We start from the raw sequence: 18,286 nt of genomic DNA, 5'->3' as shown, positions 1-18,286 counted from the left end.
CAATCAGACAAAATGAAGTAAAATAAACAACTAATTGTCTGTTTTCGATATTTTATTGCCACTAGTTTGAAATAAGACATGTTAAGGAAGCAAAACATAACAAAATCTCAATATCATTGAAAAAAAGCAAAAAGGCGATTGCGGGGGTACCGTCTCGCCTTAACTCAATGACGGCCAATAACGAGTAAACTCGTTTTTGGATCCTTTGATCTTTTTCGTTTGATCCCCGTTCTAAACGGTCATCCGGATCACTCTAGGTGTCCCTGGCTCATTTGCCTGTGTTGGAATTGCAATGCCGATCGAATCTCACCAGGTGGCAGTATTGCCTACCTTTTGAACTCTGATAGTCTAGGTCAGACAGTGTCTGTCCTGATCCCTTTCTGTCAAGACTCGCTCTGAGGGGAAGGAGCTCTTGCAGAGCAATCGCTACGAGATCTGCTCGCCTCAAAACCCATAGTTTTCCGTAAACACGAGTAATTACATATAAACAAGTAATCGCGATCGCCGATGGGATCATTGGAATTATTCTTTTTGGAGTACCTTCTGGCTAAGGTAAGGTATATTCTATGTCTATTTTACCGAACCAGAAACATGTTTCTGTAACGATCAGTGTCTTATTTTACCGGACCTAAACCAAGCTAAACGATCGCATTTTCGGGGTAAGACTACAGCCCCCCCCCCCCCTTAATGATTTTGTGAAGGCACATATGTACATGGTATATACCTTTGATTTGGGAGTATTTGGGGTTTCAGGGGATCAACCAGAACGATTTGGGCTTATTGCATATAACGTGTCTTATCTCGCGATCTATGGAAAAAGACTGGATTATTTTGGAAATGGGCGATGTTTAGCGTGTAATAAACTATAAACTACAGTGTGTAGAAACAAACTCTTTTTTACATGTTGGACTAGAAATAGTGTCTGTCAAATGAGCCATACTATTGTCTCCATAGCTATAATATAGAATATACAATAGCTCCGCAAAGATCGTGAAATATAGTGAAAATGGTCAAGAAAAGCTGGCGCCAGCCAGTGCAGATGGGGAAAGCTTGTGGCGCTCAAAGAGTTAAGAGTCCTGTGTTTGAATCCTCCCACAGTGAGCCTCTCTTGGTGAGCTGTCCACCTTAAGAGTCCTGTGTTTGAATCCTCCCACAGTGAGCCTCTTGGTGAGCTGTCTAGTAGTGTGAGTCCCTGTTTGGGGGCTGAGGCCACCCCACACTAAGCTGGGCCATATGCATGTTCATAAGGTAGGCGATACTGCCACCTGCCGGGATGCAATCGTCATTGCAATTTCAAGTACTCTGATGAGTCACCAAGGTCCGCGCGACTGTTTTGAATAGGAAAATCGAAAAAAAGAAAAAAGAATTCTCGGGTATGGCGCTCAACGGTTGGCGACGAAACCCGAGATATGTCGGGTATGGCGCAGAAAGAGTTAAGAGTCCTGTGTTTGCCCGAATGAAAGGCAGCCGCTCTACACGTCAAACCATTTCAAAAGCTCGCTCCTGAATTGAACGTGAGGCTAGACTTTTTGTACACAACTTGGAGGTCACTTTGGATAAAAGCATCAGAGCTAAAGATTAGATGAAAATTGTAATTGTAGTATTTCTGACAGAGGAGCGGGGTTGACAGGCCATGCTCCGTTATACAGCCACGCGTCAAATCCACTCCCCTGCCAGCATCTCTAAAAATATGAATAGAATGCTGCTCCCTTGTCCACAAAATGCTTGGAGTACATTCCAATAATTCCCCTCTCTGACCTCAGGGCGCACGGTCGCACCTGTCCACCTGCCTGCTGAGTATTTCTCTCTGGCTTGCTTTACTTGGAGGGAGCGAGCACTACATTTCTTGCTTCGGTCTGTTTTTGATATATATGTACTTGCTTTGAGACTGTTTTTGATATATATGTACTTGCTTTGAGACTGTTTTTGATATATATGTACTTGCTTTGAGACTGTTTTTGATATGTACTTGCTTTGAGACTGTTTTTGATATATGTGTTTGCTTTGACACTGTTTTTGATATATATGTACTTGCTTTGAGACTGTTTTTGATATATATGTGCTTGCTTTGAGACTGTGTTTGATATATATGTACTTGCTTTGAGACTGTGTTTGATATATATGTACTTGCTTTGAGACTGTGTTTGATATATATGTGCTTGCTTTGAGACTGTTTTTGATATATATGTACTTGCTTTGAGACTGTGTTTGATATATATGTGCTTGCTTTGAGACTGTTTTTGATATATATGTGCTTGCTTTGAGACTGTTTTTGATATATTTGTGCTTGCTTTGAGACTGTGTTTGATATATATGTGCTTGCTTTGAAACAGACTGTGTTTTATATATATGTACTTGTGTTGAGAGAGACTGTTTGATATATATGTGCTTGCTTTGAGACAGACTGTGTTTGATATATATGTACTTGTTTTGAGACAGACTGTGTTTGATATATGTGTTTGCTTTGAGACAGACTGTGTTTGATATATATGTGCTTGCTTTGACACAGACTGTGTTTGATATATATGTACTTGCTTTGACACAGACTGTGTTTGATATATGTACTTGCTTTGACAGACTGTGTTTGATATATATGTACTTTCTTTGACACAGACTGTGTTTGATATATATGTACTTTCTTTGACACAGACTGTGTTTGATATATATGTGCTTGCTTTGAGACAGACTGTGTTTGATATAGGATATATCCAAGCTCCGGGAGGGTCATCAAAGAGAAGTCGCCTATTCTCAGTCCTTGCCCCACAATGGTGGAATGAACTACCCACCCCAGTTAGGACAGCCGAATCACGTCCAATCTTTCGCCGTCGACTAAAGACGCACTTCTTCAACCATTATCTGAATTTAAAAAAATAAAATAAAAATCTAACCCTAACTAACCGTACTGTCATGCACTTGTCCTAATAAACTAACCTACACTGTAGCACTCAACACTTTGATGAACATTGTTGCTCAGCTGATAGAGTTGTGCCCTTCCTGATGGCTTGTCGTACAGAACTTGTAAGTCGCTTGGGATAAAAGCGGCAGCTAAATGACTAAATGTAAATGTAAATGTATATATGTACTTGCTTTGAGACAGAGTGCTCTCTCCCTAGACGAGGGAGTGAGACAGTGTGTAACCTTTTGACACAAATGAGTAGCGTCATGGGTGGTGTAATGCACATCACAGGACTGAAAACTATCCTATCTCGCATCCCTCTCTCCTCATCTCACTCTCTGTCCTACATATCTGATCCCAGTAAAATGCAAAAGATGCATTGGGCAGAATTCATTCCTGTACTCTGTGGCAGTAGATTGGAATAGGCTACCAGCAGACATTAAGTTAATAAGTCCCTATTCCTCTTTTAAAGGCTAAATAAAGAGCTGGATCAGGAGAAGCAGAACCTGGGTTTAATTATATTTTATTTTTCTTAGTTGATTTTATTTATTTTTAATGTATTTTATTAGGTTTTGATGGGTATATTTTTTATTTGTATTAATTGTATTTTATTTATTTTTTTACTGTATTTTATCTCACCATGTCTTCCTCCCCCCTGCGTGGTGGGCACACCCTCGCTCTACCCACAGGCTCTGACATGTTGTATCAGGCACTCTTACTCTCATACACCTACACACATCCAGGCAGACACTCACCAGCACATAGCACTCACAGACATCTGAAGGACCGCAATGGAAACAAGCTGTAAGCTTTCTTGTGTTTTAATCCTTTTGATAATGGTGGGCTTCTATATCTATATTTGTATATATGTTCATTATCAATAAAGATCTCTATCTATCTATCCCCCCTCTCTCCCCCACCACTCCCCCTCTCTCCCCCACCACCCCCCTCTCTACCACCACCCCCACCTCTCCCTCCCAGACTCAGAGGAGGAGCGCATCGCCGTGGAGACCGCCAGCCGCTTCGGCAGCAAGCCCGAGGTGTACTCATCACCGGTGGCGGAGGACGTGAGCGTCGAGGTGAGGATGGACGAGGATGAGGGCCCCAGAATGGGCGCGGACGCCCGGCTGACCATCGTGGTGACCAACCTGAGCTCCCAGCCGCGCCGCGCCACGCTGAACAGCCAGGCGGCCGTCATGTACTACACCGGGGTGCTGAAGAGCACAGTGAAGAAGGAGAAGCTGCTGCTGGAGCTCACGCCCAACGAAGGTCAGCTCCTTAGTTTCAACTTCAAGTTTCTTTATTAGTTGTCATACAAAAATATGACTAGAGATGTCCGATATTATCGGCCGATATTGGCATTAAAATGTATTATCGGAAAATATCGGTATCGGTTTTCATTTATTTCACCTTTATTTACCCAGGCAAGCATGTAAGAACAAATTCTTATTTTATTTATTGTCAAAAGTATGCATAATGTTGTGTTAATTCCACGACAAGTGATATGTAATGTTAATTACCTGAAATTATTCAGGGGACCCCGCATATATCGGTATCGGTTGATATCGGTATCGGAAATTAAGAGTTGGACAATATTGGTATATCGGATATCGGTAAAAAAGCCAATATCGAACATCCCTAAAAAATACAGAATACTTTTATATATGAAATGCTTTTTTCTGTTATGCTCCTGCGAGTGTGCTAGATAAAAATAGATAAGTATAAAATAGAAAGTCAAAAGTACGTAAACAAGTGTAAACAAAAATGTTCAGTCAATATACATATACAATATACAATACAGAGTAGGAAAAAAAAATAGTAACTGAGTTATAATACAGTATACAGTACAATGCAGAAATGGGATGAGGTACAACTTAGGTAAGGTGCAATGAGGTATGAATTGTATTGCAAATCTCTTTACCAATAAATATAAAGTGTGTTAAAGTGTCTAAAGTGGGTAAAGTGGGTGCTACAGTGAGTTGTTTATTTAAAGTGACCTTACACTCTATTCATCACTGTTCACTCTATTCATCACTGTTCACTCTATTCATCACTCTATTCATCACTGTTCACTCTATTCATCACTCTATTCATCACTGTTCACTCTATTCATCACTGTTCACTCTATTCATCACTCTATTCATCACTGTTCACTCTATTCATCACTCTATTCATCACTGTTCACTCTATTCATCACTGTTCACTCCATTCATCACTGTTCACTCTATTCATCACTGTTCACTAGGGGTGGAACGGTTCACAAAATCTATGGTTTGGTTTGTATCACAGTTTTGGTGTTGCGGTTTTCGGTTCAGTTCGGTATACGTTGTTTTTTATTTTTTATTTTTTATTTAACACTCCAAAAATACCATACATCAGCATAAGATATATAGCCTAAAAATAATCCAACTTTTCAGTTATTCTCAAGGACGTAGTCATGCAAAAACTGAAAGAATGAGGCAGTTTGACATCAGGAACATTATTTTGACAGTGATGGTTAGAGCTAGGAGAAAGAGGGGAGGCATTGCTGATTTAAACATGCTTCTAATTTATTTGGTAAACAAATTAAAGGTTTACCTTTAATAATGTTTGGCACACAAAGACCAAACTGACTGAAAAATAAAGTTAACATTTGTCAAAGTATTAACTTAGTGCAAACAAACAAAATTATTAAACCTTTCTATTTTTGTGGCCACATTATAGACAAAGCCCATCAACATAAAGTATGCATATGCTCAACCAGCACTAGACTTTCTTATCAAAAAGGAAAAGTCACTGTTATTTAAAATAAATAAATCATGTGTACTAAATATACATTTACTTTTTAATTGCATGAAACATTATGAAGTATTCTCTTATGCCACTTTTCACTGCATGGTACTGTACCTAATCGACTCGACTCGCTTTTGCTTTTTGAGTGTCTTGGATGCCGTATCTGAAGTGACGTCACACAAGGAAGTAAATAGTCATCAGTAACACTGCTTCACCTGCTCAGCTACCACCATCAGGCCAGGCCCAGGCTTCACGTGCTCAGCTACCACTGTAGGAGACAATTTAGGAATTGGTTCATTAATACTTTCAGTGCCATCCACGTCATATTACGTTTTTGCTTGCCAGCGATTGAGTGCCAATCACGTAATATTACGTTTTTGGATCGTTTCTTCTTTTATTCGATTTTAATATCCTATTCAATGTCACGGACCTGTATCTTGCCGTTAAAAGGCATACTGGGATGCAGAGGGTGCAGTACTGGCCAGATCCTGCCAGGTGGCAGTATCGAGAGTGCAGTAAACCCTGTTCCAGACCGGGTGTTACGTTTAAACCGCTCCGGGTGCAGTTTTTAGTACAGGGAAGCCTAGAGGTTCAATAGGTCACATCGAAAAGTCTACGGGACACTCTGTGCATGTGTTGTGCCGTATTATGTCGTGGACCAGATGGACATCAGATGGACCAGATGGCGATCAAACAATTGGAATATTCTTCTAATATAAGGACTATCTGACGTCAATTCCAGCTTGATCGTGCAATGTTTTCATACCGATCCAGCTGATCAGCGTTTTTAGTGTTCATAACAAATGCCGTTACTGGCAATCAAAGCATCAAAAACTATCCCCCCCCCCCCCTTCATGCATTCATGATGAAACATAATACCTATTATATACAGTTGATTTGTAATAGTCGCGTGTCCAGGGATGAAATGCCAATGCTTTTAGTAGAATTCACGTAGAGCCCTATAACTCAGTTTCCCAGGAATTAGCCTGGATCATTCCGAAACTATACTTATATACACCATGGGATAACGCACAAACGTATGCATGAATGATTAATCTGATTAAATGATTTATTTTTTTATTAAATCAACTTTCTACTCGTCAGTTTCGTCAACATAAATAATCCAATAAGGGCACGGTTGGTACTGTAGTGGATATAATCATTAGGAATAACTTACTCAGTCAAGTGGGTCCAGTTAATAAATGGCTTTATTAACCAGAGAAGATCAAATGTAAAAGGAGAGGGGGATGTTTTTATGAAGAGGTTGGAGATCCCTCTTAATATATACCACAGTACGAAAGTGATGGTGACGTCTTGATGGAGCGCCGAGTGCCAAGCGGATGCAGATAGTTTACATCATTTATGATAAATGTTTTATAAAAAAAATTATGACGAGTCATATACTATAATAGTATAATACTATAATATTAGTGTAGCCTAATCTTTATCTGCAACTGTGAAGAAAACCCCCATTGGTTTAAACAGAATGAATAGACACATAATTTTTTTTAAATAAAATCGAATGTTGATTTAGAATTCGAATGTCAACTTTATGAATGAAGCTTCGAACTATTCGGTACCGCCCTAGAAACTAATATAACTGAAAGTAAGAATGATGCTAGAACGAAAGGTTATCCTATAACCTAGTTATATGAATACTGGCTGAGCGTCTCGCTCTTCGCCATAATGAGATATCTCTTATCTCCAGCACCTACTGTGCTCATGAACAAAACAGGGAACACATTCTCATGGACAGACCCAGGCCTAGCCATCAACTGGGTGTCAGCCCCTGTCCCCATGAGAAGCGAAACGTGGGGCCGCTTGCGCTTCATTGAAAGCACGCGGCCCGAATCCAAAGGAGACAAATCAGAGCCCTTATCCCGCTGGTGTTGGGGTGGGGGGGTGACCGGAGAGCGAGCTAGACACAGCTAGATGGCGACGTTTTTTTAGGGCGTGCTCATCTAATGTAGCCGATCCCTCTGCCGCCAAGGCTGTCGGCCTTGCGGTCACCTGTTTTCGTTGTGTCCAGGTACCTCAGGCGGGGGAAACATGGCCGCTGGTTGAGGGCCTCGCCTTTCAACCATGCCAGGGCAAAGGATCAATGCTACCTGGCTCTCAAGCCAGGGCACACCTGCCTTGCGCCCTGTTGTCAGCCCATTCACCCATAAAAAGGGTAAATAAGCCTCAGCAAAACCCCCCACATTAGCTACCAACTGACCTTCATCAATGAACCGGTTAAGAGGAGGGAAAAGTGGTGACAGCCCACGGCGGGGAACAAAGGAACAGTGACCCAGCATCGTAGCATTAGCATTAGCCGCGCGCTCCAGGATAGCTGGGAAAACATCCAAGTCAGAGTCATGACGACAACGTTTACCCAGATATCCTGCCCCTTGCGCCAATACACAACTCGGTTGTCTCACGGGACAACGAGCAGTATCACAAATGCTAGCATTGATGCCTGGTAGCGTAGGCCCTACCTGTGTGCAGTGGCGAATCCTTATGGAAGCCAACGGAAGCCATGCCTCCCTATTAAAATATGAATTAATATCAAATATGAAATATGAAAAAAAGGGATATAATTTTTTTTTAATATAGTTTACATTCTTTTTCATCTGTGCATCTGTGTTATAATTTTTTTTTTTTTTTTAAATGTCTCCCTCTTCTCCTTCTCACTCCCTCTAACACACTGTCAGCCTCACTATGCTCACTGCAGCTAGTACTATAGAGGAGAGGAGGCAGGGGGTAGGTCTCTTTCTCCAGGCTTCCAGCATGTGATTCATGTATCTAGAGTCCAAATCCGATCCTAGCCAATCAGATTCGAGCTGACTGCCACACCCTAAAAGTTTAAAACGGGGCTGTGAGGAAGACACATGAGTGTGGCCTCCCCTTTGCACTCAGCATATTTTCCCCCCTGGAGGCGGGGCAGGTCAGAACACGTCTGAACATCCCCTCGCAGGATTGATTGAAAATGTTATTAACAGAGCGGGCACGTTCGAATCCTCTATATCTAACATTTAGCACTTTAATAGCAACTTATTTTCGCCGGCGGGACATTTACTGAGGACCAGCAGAGCACACCACTGTGGATATTATGATTTAACAAATCTATCTGGCAAGAGGAGGACCACATTATTGACCAGGTAAGCACTGAGCAGCCTGACTAAGGACTAACTAACGTTATCAGGCAAGCTTGTAGACCCTTTCATGACTGCAATGCAAGCCAGGGGCTGGAATACGCAGTCACTTATTCCTCGTAGTAGCCAGGTTAATGTGCACCATCAAGCACTGCTTAAAAGCTAGCGGTGGGTCCAAAATATATCGGATATAAATGTCAAAGGTACCCAGCGTTCCATTAGGGTTTCACACACAGATGCGGCGGGGTTTGAAAGCTCGGCGTTGCTAATAAACATTTTAAATCATTTTTATAAACGAGTAATGGCTGCTTCCTCATTTTACAGTAGGAGCGCTCTGATGGCTGGGCGCGCCGCGCAACAGACACGTGAATGAATGAATGAATGAATGAATGAATGAATGAATGAATGAATGAATGAATGAATGAATGAATGAATGAATGAATGAAAACTTTATTTAACAGATTGCAGAATGGGTACAATACAGTACGGCTCAATACACACAATTGTTAAGGGGATGCAGACCAGAGAAATACGTTTGTCTTGTCTTGTTTGTCTAGACTCTAGACGTCATATTCTCTCCCGGCCGTATGTATATTTCTCTCCCACCCACCCACCCCCTCCTAATGTACAGTCTCCTCCCCATCATATACTCTGTTAGGATCTATGGGTAACAGTACTGTATATTTGAATATCGTATATGTCACAAATGTAACCATACTAAATACCTGTATGTCATGTATGTCCCTATGCCATAAATGTCATGATGTCTTGTATGTCATAAATGTCACTATGAATTGAAAATAGGGGACCCTGATGTAAACAAGACAAACGTCTTTCTCTGGTCTGCATCCCCTTAACAATTGTGTGTATTGAGCCGTACTGTATTGTACCCATTCTGCAATCTGTTAAATAAATAAAAAGAAAGTTTGACTGGCCGCCGAGCCATACTGTAGTGTACATGGTGACTGCTTGACTTAAAAAAAATTTAAATAAAAAATATTAATAAAAATATAAAAAAAAAAAAAATTATTCATTTTTTTTGGCTTCCCCTGTTATTTTACCCACGCGACGCCACTGCCTGTGTGCGACCTAGCCCGACAGCTAGCCGCCGCGCGACGTCCCTCGATCCGCTGTCACGAGACCAGGAAACCCCAGGACAGGCCCAATGCGCTGTTAGGATGTGCCGAGAAGATTCCAGGGGCTGGCGAATCTCCGGCGAAAACCCAACATTGTTCAATTTCTCTCTGCATTTCATAACAACTAGTTCATGGAGTGCACTGCAGCGTCCATGATGGAAACAAAAAAAGAGGAAGTGGGAGTGTGACCATGTCCGGCGTCTTATAGGAGGACCCCGGGGCGTGGCCTGGTCAGGTGCATGGGTGCATTTGTTTTGTTCATGAGCACAGTAGGTGCTGGAGATAAGAGATATCTCATTATGGCGAAGAGCGAGACGCGATTGCCAGTAATGCTATATAACTATCTGTTAATGATTGTTGTGTTCTGGTCCAAAGTGAAGACCATCGACTGGCTGCTGCCCTACCAGCAGTACCAGGACCAGCTGGTGGACCAGGCGGCGCTGATGCTCACCCTGTCGGGCCGCGTCTCTGAGACCCAGCAGGTTCTGGCCAACCAGACCACCTTCCGGCTCCGCACACCCGACCTCAGCATCAAGGTAGGCCCTAACCCTAACCTTTAACCCTAACCCTAACCCACATGAGTACAACTTCATATCAGAAAGTTAACACTTATCTTTAGCATTGTAACCAAGTTATAACTTAATATCAGAAAGTTAGCACTTATCTTTAGCATTGTAACCAAGTTATAACTTAATATCAGAAAGTTAACACTTATCTTTAGCATTGTAACCAAGTTATAACTTAATATCAGAAAGTTAGCACTTATCTTTAGCATTGTAACCAAGTTATAACTTAATATCAGAAAGTTAGCACTTATCTTTAGCATTGTAACCAAGTTATAACTTAATATCAGAAAGTTAACACTTAGCTTTAGCATTGTAACCAAGTTATAACTTAATATCAGAAAGTTAGCACTTAGCTTTAGCATTGTAACCAAGTTATAACTTAATATCAGAAAGTTAGCACTTATCTTTAGCATTGTAACCAAGTTGTAGCTAAGGGGCTACACAACCCGGACTGTATTAAAGATTGTTTAGATTAAACCACGACTAAAGAATATTAATAGCCAGACAGTACAGTTAGATAATATGGCGGACACTCAATTGACGGCACGGGGACAAGGATACCAAGTTTACAGTATTTTAATCGTCATAGCAATATACATCTGAATTATCACGTTTCTCTTTTAATAATAGAATGTCAGAGTATCAAAGTCAGCGGTAATGAATAGTTCCTAGGTTACGAATACTCAACCGGAGCTCTGCAGGGAGTGAGAAAAGACGAGGTGATACGGGGCAAAGCAAGGGTAGTTGGAGACGATGGTTCTCCTCTGGAGCTCCAAGCTCCGGAGGAATTGGAGACTGGTCGGATAATCCTGTCGTCACTGGAAGAAAAGGGGTCTCGTACGGAACCGGTCCTTGTAATCCTAGTGCCCGATGGCAGGGTTAATAGCTATTAATCCAAAAGCCCGATGGCATAGATGGTAGCTAGCTAGCTTCGTTTGTACTGGAAGCTAGCCCGCAGACGGTCTTCAATGAGTAGTTAGATCCAAACGCAGCTGGGTTTAACTATACGTTTCTCCACGTTACTTCGCTTACACAAGTCACTATACTGCGCCAATAATGGCTCTACAATATTATAGTCGTATCTAAGTAGCTACTAGTTATCTGTAACGATACACCGCTGGTAGGTCTGTGTACAACTGTACCGGACGTATCACGCTCTCGCTCTGCTGCTTCTCCTGTTCTGATACTGCCGACTCGTTACTTCCACTGGTGTTAGGTTACTGCTCTCTACGGCTGCTTGCGCCATCTACAATATATATACTCAGACTGATTTCTAGGGCGCAGCCGATTTACCTGTCCGGAATCAATGCGCCTGCTATAGGCAAGTCTGAACTTGTCTGGAGGGCTCGTCTGGTGGCGCCTCCAATGTCAAGGGCGGGACCCAATGAGGCGAGCGGAGAATACTATTATGCAAACGGATGGCGTTGGATATATATCTTATATATATAAACAATATACAAGTTATACAAAATAATAAACGCAGACTTTCAGTGTTAATCTGGACCTTCAGAACAGCCGCCCCCTAATTAGTCCGAACCTAATTAGTAAATAAATGGGGGCACAGATTAATATTAAGGTCAAGTCAACTTCTCCATAATGTGCTATGGGGAGTTGGAAATAATTTATAAAGTCAGTGGGTTATCGTCGTCGTCAGGGGAGTCAGGGATCTCAGGCAGCTCTATCAACTTGGCTACTGGTCTGGTGTAGGTCCGCCCTTGGACGATGACTTCTGCCGCTCTGACCTTCCCATCGGAACCAGTAATCACTCTGCTCACACGGCCGGCCGGCTACGTAGCTCGGGGTAGTGACTGGTCTATTATCATCACGACGGTATTCACTCTCAGGTTGTCCCTGTCTTTAACCCACTTCTGACGGGCTTGAAGGGATGGTAGGTAGTGTAGGAGGAAGCGGGCCACAGTACTTGGCTGTGTCTCCACATTCTCCGGCCGTTCATCTCGTCCTGTCTGTACACCGTCTGAGGAAGGGCAGGGTCCAGCCGCCCCATCAAGAGGTAGTTTGGGGTGATGGGGTCGATGTCAGCTACGTCGCTGGAAACGTAGCCGAGGGGCTTAGAGTTCAGAACGCCCTCAATCTCTGTGAGGACCGTAGCTAGGACTTCATCGCCCACGGTCTGGGCCCCAAGTACGGTGTACATAGCAGTCTTTATGGATCGGACCTCTCTCTCCCACGTTCCCCCGAAATGGGGGGCGTTCGGGGGGTTGAACTGGAAGGTGACCTGAGCAGGAGCGAGGCGGATCTTGGGTTCTTCACCCATAGTCAGGAAGCTCTCTCTCAGTTCTGTGTCTCCTCCTCGGAAATTTGTCCCTTGGTCGGACAACAGCACTGATGGGGTCCCTCTCCTTGCTTGGAACCTCCGGAATGACATGAGGAACGAGTCTGTACTCATGGTCTGGAGGATTTCAATGTGAACAGCTCGGGTGGTCATGCACTTGTACACGATGCCCCACCTCTTCTCTGTCCCTCTTCCTTTCTTGACGTTGAATGGGCCGAAGCAGTCCACGCCCGTGGAGTGGAAGGGCCGCTCGCCGAGTCGGAGGCGGCAGGGAGGCAGGTCGGCCATCTTCGGAATACTAGGCTGTGCCCTCCACTTGCGACAGGTCGGGCAAGTCCGTTGGAATCGACGTACAGCTTCTCTCCCTTGGAGTATCCAGAAGCGCCGTCGGATCTCCGCAAAGACTCGCTCGGCCCCCGCGTGGTGCACCCCCTTGTCGTACTTCTGGATGATCAGCTCGGTTATCTTATGTCGGCTGTTGAGGACGATGGGATGCTTAGCATCTTCGGTCAAGTCCGGGGCCCGTCTCAATCGACCACCCACCCTGATGAGGTGCTGGGCGTCGAGCTCTGGGGCTAAGGTGAGGAGTCGACTGTCTGAGGGGACTGGCTTTTCCCCTCTCAGGCAATCTAGTTCTTCTGGGAAGGAGTCTCTTTGTGCTCTCTTTAGTAGAAGAAGTTCTGCTTCCTCGTAGTTCGATGCGTCGAGGTCTGTGGTGGGGGGAAGTTCCGGGTGGTGCCATAGGAATGTCCTTTTCTGAGCACTCTCAAAGGTTAAACAGTCGTCTAGGTCCGGGTCCGTTGGAGCCGGGGCTTGACTCAGCCTGCAGAACATAGACTTCTTTATCTCTGACTCATCTTGGTTCGCCTCCCGTGGTGTGGGGATAGGCCACTTCTCCTCCGGGAGCTTGAGGAACTCAGGACCATCACTGTATGGGTTAGGACATGTGAGGTTGTCTAGGGACATCCCCCGTGTGATGACATCCGCCGGGTTCTGCTTGGTGTCAACATATATCCAACATGCTGCTCCTACCAGGTCTTGGATTTCGGTTACTCGGACTCCGACGAAAACCTTGTACCGACAGGAGTCGGACTGGATCCAGGTGAGCACGTCATGGAGTCTGACCATAGGATGATCTCACGCACCGGTATGGTGAGTTCACTTTGTATCATTTTTGCGAGTTGCGCGCCTACCAGAGCTGCGCAGAGCTCTAGTCGCGGGATCGACTGCTGCTTGCGGGGAGCTATCCTCGAGCGGGCCAGGACGAAAGCTACGTGGACTTCTCCTCCCTCTTCTCGGGCTCTCAGGTAGGCCACTGATCCGTACGTCACTTCAGAGGCGTCGCTGAAGACGTGCAGGTCTATCTGACACGTCTCCAACCGCACTCTAGAGGGGAAGTAACTCCGTTGGATGGTCACATCTCGGAGTAAGACAAGTTTATCCTCCCATTCTCTCCATGTGGAAGCCAGGTGCTCGGGTATGGGGTCGTCCCAGCCCTGCTCCTTGTCCCACAGTTCTCTCACCAGCATCTTCGCCCGAGTGGTGTAGGGGAGGATACATCCCATTGGGTCGTACTGGCTGGCGAGTGTTCGGTACACACTCCGCCGAGTGGTCAGTCTAGTCGTGGACGTCTCCTGATCCGTCCTCAGGGGTGTGTGTCTGTAGTGAAGCGAGTCCGTCTTGAAACGCCAGACGAGGCCCAGGGTCATCTCTTGCGCTTCGCCTGGGGTGTGCGCCATCCAGGTCTCGCTGCTCGCGGCCTTGGTCTCTGGGGGGAGGCTTCGGAGAACTTGAGGGTCGCTGCTGGCCCATTGTCGGAGGTCGAATCCACCTTTGGCCAATGAAGCTCGTAGCTTCAGTAGGATGCTCTCTGCTTCTTCTGCCGTGGATACGCTCTGTAGGCAGTTGTCCACGTAGAAACTTCTTTCCACGCTGTGTCGGACATCATCGTCGGCTCCGGGGTCTTCGCCCACGTGCTTCTGTAACGCGAACGTGGCGCAGCACGGGCTGCAGGTGGTGCCGAACGGGAGTACCTCCCATTGGTATATCGAGGGTTGTTCGTCGTCGAGCCTCTCTCTCCACAGAAACCTCAGTAGAGGCTTGTCTTCCTCCATCAGTCGGACTTGTAGGAACATTCCCTTGATGTCGCCGCTGATGGCCACTTTGTCCTGACGAAAGCGTATCAGTACGCCGAGGAGGGAAGATCCGAGTGTCGGGCCGGGCAGGAGCAGGTTATTCAGATTCTGCTGTCCAATCTGATAGCTGCAATTGAACACGATGCGGTTCTTTCCGTTGTGGGTGACCTTGTGGTGGGGCACATACCATGACTCTGTCGTCCTTTCTGCCTCGTGGTCATCGATTTTCTTTATATGGCCAGCCGTGATCAGCTTCTCGATCTCGGTGCGATATATCGTTGCTTGGGGGGGTCTTTGGCGAGGCGCCGCTCAGTGCTCTGTAGGTAGTGGTGTGTCGCTCCCTTCGGCACGTGCAGAGTGGGCATCCCTTCCCGCCTCAAGAGTGGGGTCGCGTATCTTAGTACTCCGTCGACCTCGACCCTCGTAGTCTTCTGCTCGAGTAGAACTATGGCATACTTGTCCTCCTTTGACCGAACCATCTTGCGTTCGTTCTTGAATGGCAGTGAGTCTAGTGTCCATAGCCTCTCAACGTGCTGTAAGAGGGTATTGTCTGGGTCGCTCACCTTGGTGTAAAGGCAGCGGGTGGACGTTGGTCGGTTGGAAGGCCCGGAGAGAGGGCCCTGGAGCGTCCATCCCAGTCGGGTCTTAACCGCGGCTGGGCATCCTCTGGGTCCGATGTGAACCGCATCAGTGGGGACTATAAGGTCCGCGTGGTCGGAGCCTATGAGTAGGGTCGGTGTAGCGCCGTTGATGAGCGGTATGGGCAGTTGGCGTAGGTGTTCGTACTTCTCCCTCAGCTGTGGGATGGGGTAATCGTAGCATGACAAACCTATGTCGTAGCTTGTGAACGCCTTGTTGATGCTGTACCGCTTCTCGGGCTGATCGATCGCTGCTATGGTGAACGAGACGTTTTCACCTTTTATTGTCTTTAAGTCTCGACGAATGGTCCGGATTGTCATGGTCTCCTCTGGACCCCGCAAGTCCAACTGGGTCGCGGCGGAGGCTAGGAGGAGAGTCTTCTCCGACCCGTCGTCGAGGACGGCGTAGGTGTCGAGTACCTTGTCCCCGTGACTGAGGAGTACTCGTACCACCTTGAGGAGCACCCTGGAGCTCCCACTCTTCGCGGGGTCGATGTAGAGTACTTACGCTCTCGAGCTGCTTTGTGGGGCGGGTTTTCGCTTGTTGCTCTCGTGCAGTGCTTCGAGGTGGGCGCCGTCACACTTGCCACACTTCTTCTTAAGGCGGCATTCGGCTGCCATGTGGCCGCGCGCGCAGCGGAAACAGCGGCGGTTAGCTTTAATCCACTGACTTACGTCGTCGGCGGTCAGTTTCTTGAATGCGTCGCACTGTGACAGCCAGTGTTCGTTGTCGCAGTATTGACATGCGATCTTCCATTTTCCCTTAGCGGGGGGGTTATGACTCTTCTGTCGTGGCACCGACTCGGCCTGGTGCATCACGGTGATGGGCCTGCTTTGGTCTTTAAACCTTCTCGGTCCCTCTTTAATGTTCGAGCCACCCCATGCGAAGGTGTCAATTCTTAGGCTGCTAACCTCCCTGGCTAGGAAGTCAGCAAGGTCCAGGAGTGATTGTTCTGGGCCATTGGGGTCACGGTGGTTTCTTTGCCGCCGAAAACGTTCTTGGCGGAATGGGGGGAGCTTCTCTAATATACGCTCCACGTTGGAGTTGGCGTACAACTCGTACATCCCCTTCTCTCGTTGGGACCCGAGCATCCCTACCAGGGATTGTACTTTGACGGATAGGTCGTCCAGGGCTCGGTTGTCTTTAGCTGGGGGGAGATGTTCAATCTCACGTATCTCCTGAATGACCATGTACGTCCGTAACGTGCGTCGAGGGCCACCAGGGCATCAGAATAGGGAGTCTGTGAATTGGAGTATGCCAGCGCTATGTTGTGCGCTCTCGTTACCTTGAGGTGCTTAAGGAGGATGGCATACTTGTATGACTCGTCCTGTACTCCGGACATAATTGTCTCTAGGCACATACGCAGCTCGGTATACTGCGCTCTGTCTTCTCTTGTGAAGTCTGGGAATGTGGGTGTCCCAATGTAGGATGCCATGGATGGCTGTGACACTGACGCACGTAGGGGGAGAGGCCTCCTTGGCGAGTCTCCCCGTACGTGGGGTCATTGGTTCGTGCTGGGCGGGAACCAGAGGCTGGGCCCCCAGGCACTATTCCTTGGTGCTGTCTGTTGCTCGAACTCCCCACTGGGACGGGTTGGGGGTTCATAACGCAGCGCGTCGGGACTGAGACCGGGGCTGCACTGTTCCTCCTGGTCTTTTTTTTTTTTTTTTTATAGTTGTCATACAGAAGTACAGAATACTTTCATACAAAATGCTTCTTACTGTTACGCTCCAGAGACTGTGCTAGACAAGATAGTATCAAATAACATAGTATAGCATGTAATTTAGAAGAAGAAAATGAGGTCACAGTGTTCGGTATAGACATATGTACAATGTTCGATGCAGAATAGACGTAACTGAGTTACCATATAATATACAATACTATGCAGTGTACTAATGTACAGTACTATATAGTGCAAAGCAGAAATGGGATGAGGTACAATTTAGGTACAATTTACAGTAAGGTGTACGAGTTGTAGTGCAATCCTTCATCAATAAATATAAAGTGTGGGGAGTGGGTGCTACAGTGTGTTTGTTTAAAGTGGGTGTGTGCTATAAAGTGTGTGGAGTGGGTGCTACAGTGTGTCTGTTTAAAGTGAGTGTGTGCGTGTGGATGTGTGTGCTATGTGCGTTTGGTGGTTGTTGTTGTGTAGTGTTCATTGTTCGTTTAGCAGCCTGATGGCCTGGGGATAGAAGCTTCTTCTGAGTCTTTCTGTGCTCGCCTTGAGACTCCGGTATCGCTTGCCTGACCGCAGCAGTTCAAAGAGGCAGTTGTTCGGGTGACTGGAGTCTTTAATGATTCTCTTAGCCTTGCCCTTGCAACGCTTGTTGTAAATGTTCTGGAGGGTGGGGAGCCCCCCTCCAATTGTGCGTTCGGCTGAACGTGTCACTCTTTGTAGTCTGCTTCGGTCTTGTGCAGTGCTATTCCCAAACCAGGAGGTGATGTTGCCAGTCAAGATGCTCTCTATTGTACATGCGTAGAAGTTCTTAAGGATCTTCTGACTGACTTGGAACTTCCTTAGGCGCCTGAGGAAGTAGAGGCGTTGTCGTGCCTTCTTCACAACACTGTCAATGTGTGTGGTCCATGTCAAGTCCTCGGATATGTAGGCTCCGAGGTACTTAAAGCTGTTGACTCTCTCAACCGGTGCCCCATCGATGCTGAGGGGGCTGTAGTCCTTGACCCCCGACCTCCTGAAGTCCACAATCATCTCCTTTG

The 18,286-nt window shown here is 46.0% G+C and overlaps 1 protein-coding gene across 1 annotated transcript in view; it reads left to right on the top strand.

Moving 5' to 3' along the window:
* The window catches only part of LOC311226681 (protein-glutamine gamma-glutamyltransferase K-like), a gene marked incomplete at its 3' end in the record, with an annotated part of 168,063 nt that overhangs the window by 135,130 nt on the left and 14,647 nt on the right, over positions 1–18,286 (top strand). Inside the window, exons 9-10 of the mRNA XM_084312096.1 lie at positions 3,878–4,165; positions 10,314–10,474. Coding sequence (XP_084168222.1) covers positions 3,878–4,165; positions 10,314–10,474 — 449 coding nt within the window. The remainder of the gene's footprint in view (positions 1–3,877; positions 4,166–10,313; positions 10,475–18,286) is intronic.

This window comes from Notolepis coatsorum, assembly GCF_963971535.1.
Source record: "Notolepis coatsorum genome assembly, chromosome: 4".
NCBI lineage: Eukaryota > Metazoa > Chordata > Actinopteri > Aulopiformes > Paralepididae > Notolepis > Notolepis coatsorum.
This window is presented reverse-complemented; position numbering and strand designations above follow the sequence as displayed.